General features: G+C 49.2%; 1 protein-coding gene across 16 annotated transcripts in view; it reads left to right on the top strand.

The window, feature by feature from the left end:
* mical3 (microtubule associated monooxygenase, calponin and LIM domain containing 3) overlaps positions 1–13,265 on the top strand; it is a 203,319-nt gene that overhangs the window by 55,933 nt on the left and 134,121 nt on the right. For all 16 annotated transcript variants that reach the window (XM_033037780.1, XM_033037784.1, XM_033037782.1 and 13 more), the window contains 4 exons: positions 1,704–1,961; positions 3,852–3,967; positions 7,458–7,584; positions 12,058–12,151. In XM_033037780.1, the coding sequence (XP_032893671.1) occupies positions 1,704–1,961; positions 3,852–3,967; positions 7,458–7,584; positions 12,058–12,151 (595 nt within the window). The remainder of the gene's footprint in view (positions 1–1,703; positions 1,962–3,851; positions 3,968–7,457; positions 7,585–12,057; positions 12,152–13,265) is intronic.

Consider the following 13,265-nt stretch of genomic DNA (forward strand, 5'->3'; position numbering starts at 1 on the left):
CTGTGACACATGTAACAGCAAGTAAAAATGCAAGATAGAACCTTAGAATCTCAGAGAACATTTAGAATGTAATCTTGCCTCAAGGGTATGAACATCCGTGGTATATCATTCAAAATGTATTGTATGTATGACTGCAGGCACGAAATTTCGTTCAGACCGTAAGGTCTGAATGACAATAAAGGAAATTCTAATTCTAATTCTAATACGAAAAATATAACCTACAACTGTCAGCAAGCTGATTCATTTTCTCATATTTTCTTCCAAGTTGGAAGACAAGTCCAATGTTTCAATTTATTATTTCACGTGTACAGTGAAAAGCTTTGTTTTGCATGCTATCCAATCAATTTAGATATTATACATAAATACATTCGTCAAACTCAAGTAGAATAGGTAGCTTACTGGGAAAGAAACAGTGCAGAATATAATTAATAACTAGAAATGGTGCTAGGTTTACAGGTAGAAAAGAGATTTAAAGGAGTAGAGCAATTGTATTGGATTTTAATAGATCCCCTTCTGGGACCAGCATGCTAAGGGTTGCCATTTTTTTTGGCACCATCAAAGGTGTGGGTAGTGAATGCATACAGATGAGGTGAGAGGGAGGGGAGATTGAGGGAGTGCTGGTAAATGGGATCAGATGGGCTCTACCTAGTCAGTAAGGACAAGGGGTAAGAATAGAGGGTAAGCCATTTAGAACAGAGATGATGAAACACTTTTTTCACACAGAGAGTTGTAAGTCTGGGGAATTCTCTGCCTCAAAGGGCGGTGGAGGCCGATTCTCCGGATACTTTCAAGAGAGAGCTGGATAGGGCTCTTAAAACTAGCGGAGTCAGAGGATATGGGGAGAAGGCAGGAACGGGGTACTGATTGTGGATGATCAGCCATGATCACATTGAATGGCGGTGCTGGCTCGAAGGGCTGAATGGCCTCCTCCTGCACCTATTGTTTATTGACATATGGTCAGTATGATGATGGCAGTTTGGTAGAATTGAGGCGTGGAATAAAAGGGTTGGCGGCAACATGTGAAAGACAGGGTGTAGAGAGGGGTGACTGGTTGTTTCTCAGCCTGCCGGACAGTAATGCTCCCCAGGGCTCAGCACTGGGATCCTTGTGTGTTCTCATGTCCTAGGTAAGATTGTGCAGGTAAGGTTTCAAAACCTCTGGCTCACCCTAAACTTGGAGAGGTGGTGGGAGGTTTATTGCTGTAGACTGCAAGAGGATGTGGGCAGTGGAGCGACAGGTGGAATTTAATACTGGGAGAAGGAAGGAGAGGGTGACACAGTGGCACAGCGGTTGAGTTGCTGCCTTACAGCGACAGAGACCTGGGTTAGATCCTGGCTACGGGTGCTGTCAGTACAGAGTTTGTACATTCTCCCTATAATTACATGGGTTTTCTCTAGGTGCTTCGGTTTTAATCCCATACTCCAAAGACGTACAGGTTTTTAGGTTAATTGGCTTCGGTAAAATTGTAAATTGTCCCGTAGTGTACAGAACAGTGCTAGTGTACAGGGTGATTGCAGGTCACTGTGGACTCGGTGGGCTCGAAGGGCATGTTTCCGTGCTGTATCTATAAAGTCTAAAGTAATGTCAAGAGAGACATTATAGACATTATGTGCTGTGAGATCTTCGATACATTAAGCCGTGGGTTATATGGTCAGAGTTGCGGGTTGACTATCCTGTGTGGTTTCTCTGCTTTTCCTTGTTAGGATTTTGGTGACACGGAGAAGTTGCTGTCCCGGAATAACGTCAATCAGGAGGCACTGCTGAACTATGCGAGGGAGGCGGCCGACTTTTCCACCCATCACCTACTGCCACAGATGGACTTTGCCATGAATCATTACGGCCAACCTGACGTGGCCATGTTTGATTTCACAAGCATGTACGCGTCAGAGAACGCCTCGTTGATACGGGAGGAGAGCGGGAAGCGTTTGCTGGTCTCCCTTGTTGGTGACAGTCTGTTGGAGGTTAGTGCATAAACCTCAGTGAGGCTGACCAGTCCCTGTGCTGTGAGGCTGGACTCGACAGGGTTCCCCATGTGGCCAGTGGGTCATGGCCATGCTGCTGGACAATAGATTAGTAGATCTACTGCTGTGATCATTGGGCCAATAGATTCATTGCAGTACATCAGGTCTCCTGCAGTGAAACGAAGAGTGATTGGTCCATGAAGCAGCCACTGATGGCATTGGAGATCTGAGCAAACTAAAAGATCACTGGATCCAGTGCAGTAGCTTACAATAGTCCCCTCTGTACCACGTTGGCTGATGTATTGTTAGTCAACAGAACACAACAGTACAGAACAGGAGCAGGCTGCGCTGGCTGTGATGCCAATCTAATCTCATCCCACGGTTCACATCCCTCCAATCGTGACTGTAGGGTTCAGTAGGGTAGGAGGGCATGGTGGGGACGGGAGAGGGGTGTTTGGGTCGGCACAGATAATAAAGGGTAGAGGCCTTAAAGTGGAGATAACTATCTACAGACCCACAGACAGGTGGCATGTGCGAGTTGTTGTCCCTGCACGTGTTGTCCCTGCAGCGACGAGACCCCAAGATAACATGGTGATGAAAGATTGTTATTCAACGAACAACATTGTCACCCGTAGCTTGATGGGGGCAAACAGTTGACGTGGCAAAGGGTGAACTCGTCTGGGTATTTCCTAAGTGATGGTACAAGGCCAGGATATTGGCTGTTACTGTGCTTCACTCTGGAATAAATTGGTTGTCAATTGGGGCAGTTTGCAGATGAGAGATAAACCCAGCAGTGGCAAAAATATGGGCAGAATTCATCAATGCAATGTCTAAGACAAGAATGGATTTTTTCATTTGGAGCCATGAAGTGGAAAGTTCAGTGATGTTAAAACTTGCAGTAACACGGGTTGCAGGCTGGTTTAAATTTGGGAGTTTTAACTTTCATTTAGCAGATGAATTTAGAGGGGAAAGGTGTGTCGGGGGGAGGGGGGGGTCAGGGTGTGTGAGGGGGAGGTGGAGGGGGGGGGGTCAGGGTGTGTGAGGGGGAGGGGGGTCAGGGTGTGTGAGGGGGAGGTGGAGGGGGGGGCAGGGTGTGTGAGGGGGAGGTGGAGGGGGGTCAGGGTGTGTGAGGGGGAGGTGGAGGGGGGGGGTCAGGGTGTGTCGGGGGGAGGGGGGGGGCAGGGTGTGTCAGGGTGAGGTGGGGTCAGGGTGTGTCGGGGGGAGGGGGGGTCAGGGTGTGTGAGGGGGAGGTGGAGGGGGGGGGTCAGGGTGTGTGAGGGGGAGGGGGGGTCAGGGTGTGTGAGGGGGAGGTGGAGGGGGGGGGCAGGGTGGGGGAGGGGGAGGTGGAGGGGGGGCAGGGTGTGTGAGGGGGAGGTGGAGGGGGGGGCAGGGTGTGTGAGGGGGAGGTGGAGGGGGGTCAGGGTGTGTGAGGGGGAGGTGGAGGGGGGGTCAGGGTGTGTGAGGGGGAGGGGGGGGTCAGGGTGTGTGAGGGGGAGGGGGGGTCAGGGTGTGTGAGGTGGAGGTGGAGGGGGGGGTCAGGGTGTGAGGTGGAGGGGGGGTCAGGGTGTGTGAGGGGGAGGTGGGGTCAGGGTGTGAGGTGGAGGGGGGGTCAGGGTGTGTGAGGGGGAGGTGGAGGGGGGGTCAGGGTGTGTGAGGGGGAGGTGGAGGGGGGGTCAGGGTGTGTCGGGGGAGGGGGGGGCAGGGTGTGTCAGGGTGAGGTGGGGTCAGGGTGTGTCGGTGGGGGGGTCAGGATGTATCTGGGGGGGGCAGCCAGGCTGTGTCCGGAGTGGAGCGAGGTCGTGCCGGGGCGGGATGTGTCTGAGCTGCTCTGGTTGTAGACTTTGTTTCCCATCACTTATCTCAGCCTAATGGTTGTGTTTGCTCTTCCAGCCCTTTTGGCCCATGGGAACTGGGATTGCTCGTGGATTTCTGGCAGCGTTTGATGCTGCCTGGATGGTGCGAGCCTGGTCACAGGGAATTCCTCCACTCAAAGTGCTGGCAGAAAGGTGAGAGCTTCAGCTGTGGTGTATCATTGTGTCGGGCTGGGGGTTGGGGGTGGACTGATCTTTGTTGCAATTCCTCCATACGCCGGGCAGCTGACTGACTTGAATATACACATGATCACATGATTTTCATTACACGCACCCAAATCCAATCCCCACTCCACCCACCCCCACTCCGGCATCTCTGAGTTACCCTATGGTCATCGTCACATTTGTTTGTCAGTTAAGTGTCCTTCTGGCAAGCGATAGGAACCTTTAGCCGCTTGAGCCTGTTCTCTTGAATCATGCCCCACGTGATCTATGTTTTATTCATTCATTGTGTCTTGCATCATTTTCTCTAATTTGCTGATGTAAAATGAAATAGCTCTTGTTTTGAAAGCTGCTGTTGATGTTGGCGTTGGAGCGAGTTAACAACTCCACGTTCCTGCGTGCGCATATCTCTGATCATCTGTCTTAGACCAAATCATAAAGAAAGCTCATCAATACCTCTACTTCCTCAAAGGTTTGTGCAGGCTCCAAGTCCGCCAGATTCTTGTCTTAGCCACCATTTAAAACAAGCTAAATAACGTCGCCAAATACTCTATCAAGCTTTTACAGATGACTGGTTGCCTCACAGCCTGTTTCGGCAATGTGATCACTCCAGTCACTCACAGGTACTGAACTCCCCACATCGAAGGGACCTACAGGAAGCAATGTCTTAAGAAGGCAGCTAATATCATGGAAGACCTACACAACCCTGGCCACACTCTCTTCTTGCTACTGCCATTGAGAAGGTGGTACTGGAAGCCAAGAGCCATGACCTCCAGTTTCAAGAATACCTTCTTCCCATCGACAATCAGACTCTTGAACCACCCTTGACCACAACCCTACCTCAGCAGTAAACCACTACAGACTTTACTCTTCTATGGTTTCTCTTACATGCTTTTTTTGCGCCATCTTGGTTTAGTTTACTTAGAGCAACAGATTTTTTGTTGTTGGTGTATCTGCAGCAAAGTAATATTTCATTGTTCCTGTTCATATCTGGAGCATATGACAAATAAACATGGTTGAATCTCTTGACCTCCCACATCTTTCTGCGAGAGTTCCTCATTTCCAATAGCTTTATTGATGCATGGGTTTACTGTTAGTGAAGCTAATTCCCCCTTCATTCTGGATTACTCTTACTGTCGATAAATTACACTGTGCAGTGTGTGCATCTGAATGGATGCCCCAAGGGCAGACACCTTGTTGTTTAGTGATTTCTCACAACTCTGACCAGTTTATGCACGGTCAATTGCTCAGTCATTCTGCCTGTGATTTTCACCTATCAACCAAGTATCACAGGGCCATAGAGCATGGAAACAGGCCCACCATGTCCATGCTGCTCATCAATCACCCAGACTCTCTAATTCCATTGACCAGCACATGGTACAAAGACTTCTGTTTAAACCTAGGTGAAGGGACATGCTGTCTGAACTCTTATAATTACTAAACAAGTGTTCAAAGGTCCAAAAGGTCAGTTTATTGTCACATGTACCAGTTAAGGTACAGTGAAACTCTGATTACCATACAGACATACTAAACAATAGGAACAAGACACACAAATACATAAAAGTTAATATAAACATCTACCACAGTGGATTCCCCACATTCCTCACTGTGATGGAAGGCAATAAAGTCTAAACTTCTTCCTCTATTCTCCCTGGGTCGGGCAGTTGAACCATCCGCAGTCGTGGCGATCGAAGCTCCCTCAGCCGGTGATCGAAGCCCCCACGTCGGGGAGATTGGGGAAGTTGAAGTTCCTGAGGCCTGGAGTTCCCGAAGTCGGTCCCTAACCAGGGACCGCGAGTTCCATGATGTTAAAGTCCGCAGGCTCCAAGTCCGCCAGCTCTGCGATGTTAAGTCCTGCTGGCTCCCACGCGCGGTTGGAGCTCCCGAAGTCGGTCCCCAGCAGAGGCCGCCAGGTCTTCGATGTTAGGCAGTAGGGCGGACGGAGATACGATACAGAAAAACATCACCTCTCCATCAATGTAGGAGATTAAAAAACGTTTCCCAGCCACCATTTAAAACAAGCTAAATAACATTAAAAACATACATTTAACACAAACTAAAAAACAACAAGGAAGGAAGGGGCAATACAGACTGTTGGTGAGGCGGCCATTGCGGGCTTTGTTGTGAGAGTTCAGACAGTGCATCCCCTCACCTGCAGTATGAGCGAATCCCTTCCTCCCTCTGACAACTGGCGCCGACTCCAGCAGCTCTCCACATTTCCTGGGTCAACTGGACAGGAATGGAACAGAAATCAGGGACATTTTGTGCAAATGTGCCACATGTTGTTGTGGCACCAAGTTCCTGCGTTAGCCACGACAGAGCCGCCTGTTTCCTCTGATGAGTTTCTTCTCTATTGTAAACTTTTCCAAGTGCCCAGACAGCACTGATGGCACTTACTTTTCTTTCTGTGATTCCTGCCATTAAGGAAGAGGTGAAGTTCATTGCCATGAAAGAGAGGGGTTACTTAGCATCGGGGCTGGTAACGTGAACAGTGAGTAATCGACAAACTAGCCAGGTCGTTCTTCTTGTTTGAATTCTGCCACAGAATGTAGTTGAGGCCAGTTCATTGGCTATATTTAAGAGGGAGTTAGATGTGGTCCTTATGGCTAAAGGGATCAGGGGGTTATGGAGAGAAAGCAGGTACAGGATACTGAGTTGGATGATCAGCCATGATCATATTGAATGGCGGTGCAGGCTCGAAGGGCCGAATTGCCTACTCCTGCACCTATTTTCTATGTTTCTATGTTTCTAAGATAAGCACCTGGAATAGATTTCCTGTCTGCTTTTCCCTCATGGAAGTTCAGGCTGCTGCGATCTGCTCACCTTTGACCCGCTGTGGAGTCATCTACACTGCATCTAAAGAAAAGATTTTAATCATCAATGCCATTCCTGGTTCTCTGCAGCCAGGGTGTCTTCCATTAAGAGATTCTGGCTGTTTTAATTTGTGTTAAATGCGCTTGATTTCCTTCATCAGCAGATGTCTGTCCTGTAAATGGCGTGATGGTGCTGAATCACTTAATGAGGTTCTTCATAAGTCCATGAGTTCTAGGAACAGAATTAGTCCATTTGGCCCATCAAGTCTACTCTGCCATTCAATCATGGCTGATCTATCTTTCTCTCTCATCCCCAATCTCCTGGCTTCGCCCCATAACCCTTGACATCCTTACTAATCAAAAATCGGTCAATTTCCACCTTAAACTTGGCCTCCACAGCAGTCTGGCAATGAATTCAACAGACTTGCCACCCTCTGACTAAATAAATTCCTTCTCATCTCCCTTCTAAAGGTACGTCCTTTTATTCTGAGACAATGGCCTCTGGTCCTAGACTCTCCCACCTGTGGAAAAATCCTCCCCGCATTCACTCTATCCAGACCACATCTAGTACACCTTTCTCTGCAGTTGACTATCTGTTTAGTTAATTGGTGGTGTGCAGGCCATGGTTAATGTGCAAAATTCGTTTCCAGGGAGAGCATTTACAGATTACTGCCTCAGACCACGCCGCAGAACATCATCAAGGACCACAATGCGTACAGCCTTGATCCCATCACCCGATACCCCAAGGTCAATATCCACATTGTGGACCCCAATCAGGTTAGTAAATAATCATTAATGGGTCAACTGGACAGGAATGGAACAGAAATCAGGGACATTTTGTCTTGACACCAACACCATCTTGTCTTGCTAAAGAAAGAACTGCAGTTGCTAGAAAAATTGAAGGTAGACACAAAATGCTGGAGAAACTCAGCGGGTGAGGCAGCATCTATGGAGAGAAGGAAATGGCGACGTTTCGGGTTGAGACCCTTCTTCAGATTGATGTCAGGGGAGGGGGTGGGACAAAGAAAGAATGTAGGCGGAGACAGTGGGACTAGTGGGAGAACTGGGAAGGGGGAGGGGATAGAGAGAGAAAGCAAAGGCTACCTGGTTAGATAAGTCAATGTTCATACCCCTTGGGTGTAAACTACCCAAGCGAAATATGAGGTGCTGTTCCTCCAATTTGCAGTGGGCCTCACTCTGACAATGGAGGAGGCCCAGGACAGAAAGGTCAGATTGGGAATGGGAGGGGGAGTTGAAGTGCTGGGCCACCGGGAGATCAGCTTGGTTAAGACGGACTGAGCGGAGGTGTTCAGTAAAACGATCGCCGAGCCTGCGCTTGGTCTCGACGATGTAGAGAAGTTGACACCTGGAACAGCGGATGCAGTAGATGAGGTTGGCAGACTCCATCCAAGGACCCAAACTGTCTTTCCAGATGAGGCAGAGGTTCACTTGCCCCTCCTCCAGCCTCATCTACTGCATCCGCTGTTCCAGGTGTCATCATCTCTTCATTGGCGTGACCACGCGCAGGCTTGGCGATCGTTTCGCTGAACACCTCCACTCAGTCCGTCTTAACCAAGCTGATCTCCCGGTGGCCCAGCACTTCAACTCCCCCTCCCATTCCCAATCTGACCTTTTTGTCTTGGGCCTCCTCCATTGTCAGAGTGAGGCCCAGCGCAAATTGGAGGAACTTCTTCTTTTTCTTCTTAAGTCCTTTGCTCCTCTAGCGAGCATAGGCCATTGACAAATTGGAGCACCTCATATTTTGCTTGGGTAGTTTACACCCCAGCGGTATGAACATTGACTTCTCTTACTTCAGATAGCCTTTGCTTTCTCTGTCCATCCCCTCTCCCTTCCCAGTTCACCCACTAGTCTTCCTGTCTCCGCCTACATTTTTTCTTTGTTCCCCCTCCCCTGACATCACTGAAGAATCGTCTCAACCCGAAACGTCGCCAATTCCTTCTCTCCATAGATGCTGCCTCACCCGCTGAGTTTCTCCAACATTTTGCGTCAACCGTCTTGTCTTGCGTCTTACCAGGAGAACATGGACTCTTGCTGCAGCTCCAGACTGCTGGGAGACATGGTCTCCTCTGTCCAACACAGCAGTAACCACAGTACAACTTCCGTCATACAGCAGTAAACCCAAGTCAGCACCGCTCTATGAACTATTATAAGCCCTAGTTCAGCAGTCAACCTGACCTCCCCATCACCACAGCACAAACATAACCCCAAGTCCTAGCCACAGCCTCCTCCAACACTCCTGCCCTCCATTGGATCCAGGCTCTATCCGTAGCCTTTTCCGAGACCCCTACATTGGATGTAAACCAGCCACTAATGATGAACCTGTTTCTTGCCCTCATCAATTGCTGGACCTTTTGACCATGGCAGTGATGGTTGCACCTTCCTTGCTAAGACATAGCCCCAGCAATCATGCCTGATTGTATGGATTCAAAGCCATGCTAGTGGATCAAAACTGGACGTCCATGAGGACTCTGGCCCTTTAGCACCACCAAAACAAGCCCTTCTGCCCAACTCGTCCATGCCAACCTATGTGTCTATCTGAGCTTGTTCCATTTGCAAATGTACACCGCCCCAATCTGTAACCTCGTGGCCCGACATACCCGTCCCTACCCATGCCTTCAGTGAGGGGTATGCATTGGGCATGCCTGAAATCGAACAACGGATTACATGTGTGTAGAAGCTGAGGCAAACAATCCCGCAAGGTCAAAACTCTGCATTCATGCCCTGAAATGCCGCGAATGGCGTTGGGCAGTTGGCCCTCCAGTCTGAGGAGGCAGCTTCGTGGCGATCCCTAGCGCAGTGGAAAACAGGACACAAAGTGCTGGAGTAAGCGGGTCAGGCGACATCTCTGACGGAGAACACGGATAGGTGATGTTTTGAGTCGGGAAACGGGACCCGTCTTCCCACTCAGCATAGAGGAGCCCGGAAAAAGCAAGGTTGAAATGTTCATCCAGAAGAGCCGATGGCTGATTCACTTGCCTTCCTCCTCCGGAGGCATCCCTGCTCTGCAGCACAGCGCTGTAGTCAATCAGATCCTTTGTGTGTATCATGGAACGCATGAGTGGCAGGAAGAGACAAATCCAAAAGACCCAATACTGAGGAAAGGTTTGTGCTCCCTCAGCAGCTACACCTCGGGCTGCTTTGCTGTTACAAACCCGAACGTGTGGAATAATGCCCAAGTGTGTCCTCTCAACAAGAGGCAGGAGAAATCCAACTGTTTATGAGCAGCATTTCACCATCATCTTCCCGCAGCAAATGCAGGAAGGTGTTGCCGTCTTCAGCTCTAACCTGCCCGCTCATGTTTAGTTTATCTGCTCCAGGCCGACACAGCTCCAGGCATTATTACATTCTTGGTCCACACATGAACGAAGAGCCAAACTCCAGCACCGATGTGAGAGACTGTCCCTGAAGTCAAGGGAGCTTTTGACCCGAGAAGCCTCCGGTGAAAGGAGGAGATTGTGATTCCTGCAGTCCCCAGAACATCAGTGAATCCAAGGCACTACCACTTGAGTCAATGCATCTTCTCTGCTCACTGCCCAGTGGTCAATTCTATTTGATGTCACTCACTTAATGATGCAAGAACAAGGGAAAGTTGGGCATGAACTATGTAACGATTGCGTTTAACAACAGTTTCTTGACTTGGCATTACCATTGTATGATAACCGACCATTGACACCGTGGGTGCATCAATCGGGCACAGGCCTCTGCTCACTATCACCACAAGAGAAGTTGGGAAACAGGACCTCTGCCGCCCCCAGGGTGTGACTCGAACTTGACTCCCTGGCGCTGCTCCCCCTTTGGAAAGCGATAAGCAGCAGTGGGGCAGAACACTCCCCACCTGACTGGATGAGCACCAGTCCGATGACTCCTAAGAAGTAGGACATCAATCTGGAAAAAGCAACCATCCTAAAAACCTCATTCCACCATCAGCAGTGGTGCGTGCCAGGTACAGGAAGTACTCTGGCAACGTATCAAGGCCTTTTTCACAATACTCCCCAATGCCCAGCACTTTGGAAAAGGGTAGAAGGTACGTGGGAACGCCAATTTCCGGAGGGACTCTCCCGCAAACCTGAGTCTGAGCACCGGAATGCATCAAGAGATAAAGGGCCATACTCTACTGCACGGGGGGGGAAGCACCCATGACGGATGGACTGCAATGAATCGCCCACCTTCTCAAGGACGATTAGGAATGGGCAAATTGCTGGCTTGGTTGTGAACATGAGCAAATCACAAAAATATCTCAGGATGAAGATTTCCACATTTCCTTCTCGTAAGATGCAATGCATCGTCTGACATCATCAGACCAACAGCAAAACTAGTCTCCCGACCCCGTCTTTCCTCTGGCCCCCATGCTCAAAGGGGCTCCCTTCCCTCAAGCTCTGCCTGAAGCAGTCGGCCTTAATCTAAACGCACCTTCCATCCAATCCAACCTCACATCCAACATCAGGAAGTTAAATCTTCTATGCCCACAAGCTCCCATGGCACTCTGATACAGGAGGAACCGTCACCCTTGCTCTAGTGCTCAGTAACGTCCTATCAGCAATAACTGAGCCAATTCCAGCAGCTTGTATCACAGCAGCAAATTTGACCTGCCAGACCCAGCACCCAGCAGTTACCATGAACACAACCGCACTCCTCGGGTTTAGTCCTGATGCTACAGAGGATCCAGCCCTAACAGTACAACTGAAAACAGACAGCATCCGTTATGCCCTCTCACAGCAGACTAATTCCCCCACCCTACCCTGCGCCTTCACAGTCACCCTAACGTATCAGGGAACCAAACCAAACCCATCGGGCGGATGGAAGGGGTGGGATTAGGAGAGGGATAGTTGGCTATGAGCTTTCAGAGGAGGCTGATGTTGGATATAATTCCGCACAAGGGTTGCTGGTAGCAGTCCTGCTTCCTGACCTGTGATCGATACTCTCCAGCTAACTGGTCCTGTTCCATCTCACTCGCGTTTCCGTAGCTTTGGAGGTTTAATGGGAACTGGCTCCTCTTCACAACGGTCTCTCCCAGGAGGGGCTCCAGCTTCTAATGCCCCTTTACCCAAGGCTTCTTCCCCAGGCCCCGACCTCTCTAATATTGACCCTTTCTTGGCTGCATGGGTGGGTAATAATTATTACACTCTCAAACATCATCGGCACTAATCCTGCAACAAAGCACTGGTATTTATCGCCCGTGCTGAAAGCTTCAGCCGCAGCAAGACTGACGTGTCCCTTTGCTTTTGGCAGGTACGGCGCTTGTGGATCACAGCCGATCAAAAGCTTATTGCAGCACCCGAACCTCCAGCAATTTCAAAGTCACCACGCACGAAGCAGAACACCGGTGAGTGAAAGAAGTACAATGTGAGATCCCAAGGGAATGGAGACTGGGATTGTCACCAACGATGACCTTCCACTCAATGATTTTGTTGTTTTAGCAATGGCTCGGTCTATAAATGTCCGAGAATGTAAGCGTACTTTAAAGGGTCAGGAGCAGACCTGTTCAGCGGCAGACCTGTAGTTCCACAGGCCCTGCACTGTGGAAGAACAATGCTCTTCAATCAACTTCAACCAACCTGAGCAGCAGCTTAATCCGGGCACACCTCTAGTAGTGCCGTGGAGTTGCTTCCAGTCTGGTCCTGATACTCCCTAGTTCTTGACTGACTCATTCAGTCCTGTGCAGACTCTCCTAACCCACGTATCATATCTGCATGCCCTTGCCCATAGAGTCATAGAAACAGAACCTTCAGCCCACCATGTCCATGCTGACGTTTTTTGGCCTTCGGCACTTATCTTCTTAGACTTATACGGACTAATTCCCAATCCTCTCTGACTCTCAGCACATCCTTCCGACCTTGCTTTCCAGAACCTCTGCAGGCTGTTTTATTGCGCGTCTGATTGCTCTACTTACCGTGCATCTAGTGCCAATGTCCTTGATGCTGGCTCCTTTTCTGCAATTCCTCCACAAAATGGATTCACAATTGTGACAATGGTGTTTTCAGACATTTGAGTGGCAGGATCACCGTATAGCGAGGTCTTTACAGGTCTCAGTACCTAGTCACCTTCCCTGATATATTTCAATGATTTAGACTTAAATATAGAGTATGAATGATTGGACTAATTGCAAATGGTACAAAAATTAACTGCTAACATAGAATACAGACATATAACAGCACAGGATGTCTGCGTCAAATATGATACCTGCTTAAACTAATGCTTTCTGCCTGCACATGCTTCACATCCCCCCCATTCTGCATAGCAACGTGCCTGTCTAAAAGTTTCTTAAACGCAACAATCATAATCTGCTTCCACCATCATCCCTGACAACACATTCCAGGCACCTATCGCTGTCTGTATAAAAGCTAAAACGTGCATCTCCTTTGAACCTTTGCCCTTTGACCTTATAGCTATGTCCTCTACTATTTGAAATTTCCACCCTAGGAGAAATAGAGTCATAG

The sequence above is a fragment of the Amblyraja radiata genome, chromosome 19 (genome assembly GCF_010909765.2).
Source record: "Amblyraja radiata isolate CabotCenter1 chromosome 19, sAmbRad1.1.pri, whole genome shotgun sequence".
Taxonomy (NCBI): domain Eukaryota; kingdom Metazoa; phylum Chordata; class Chondrichthyes; order Rajiformes; family Rajidae; genus Amblyraja; species Amblyraja radiata.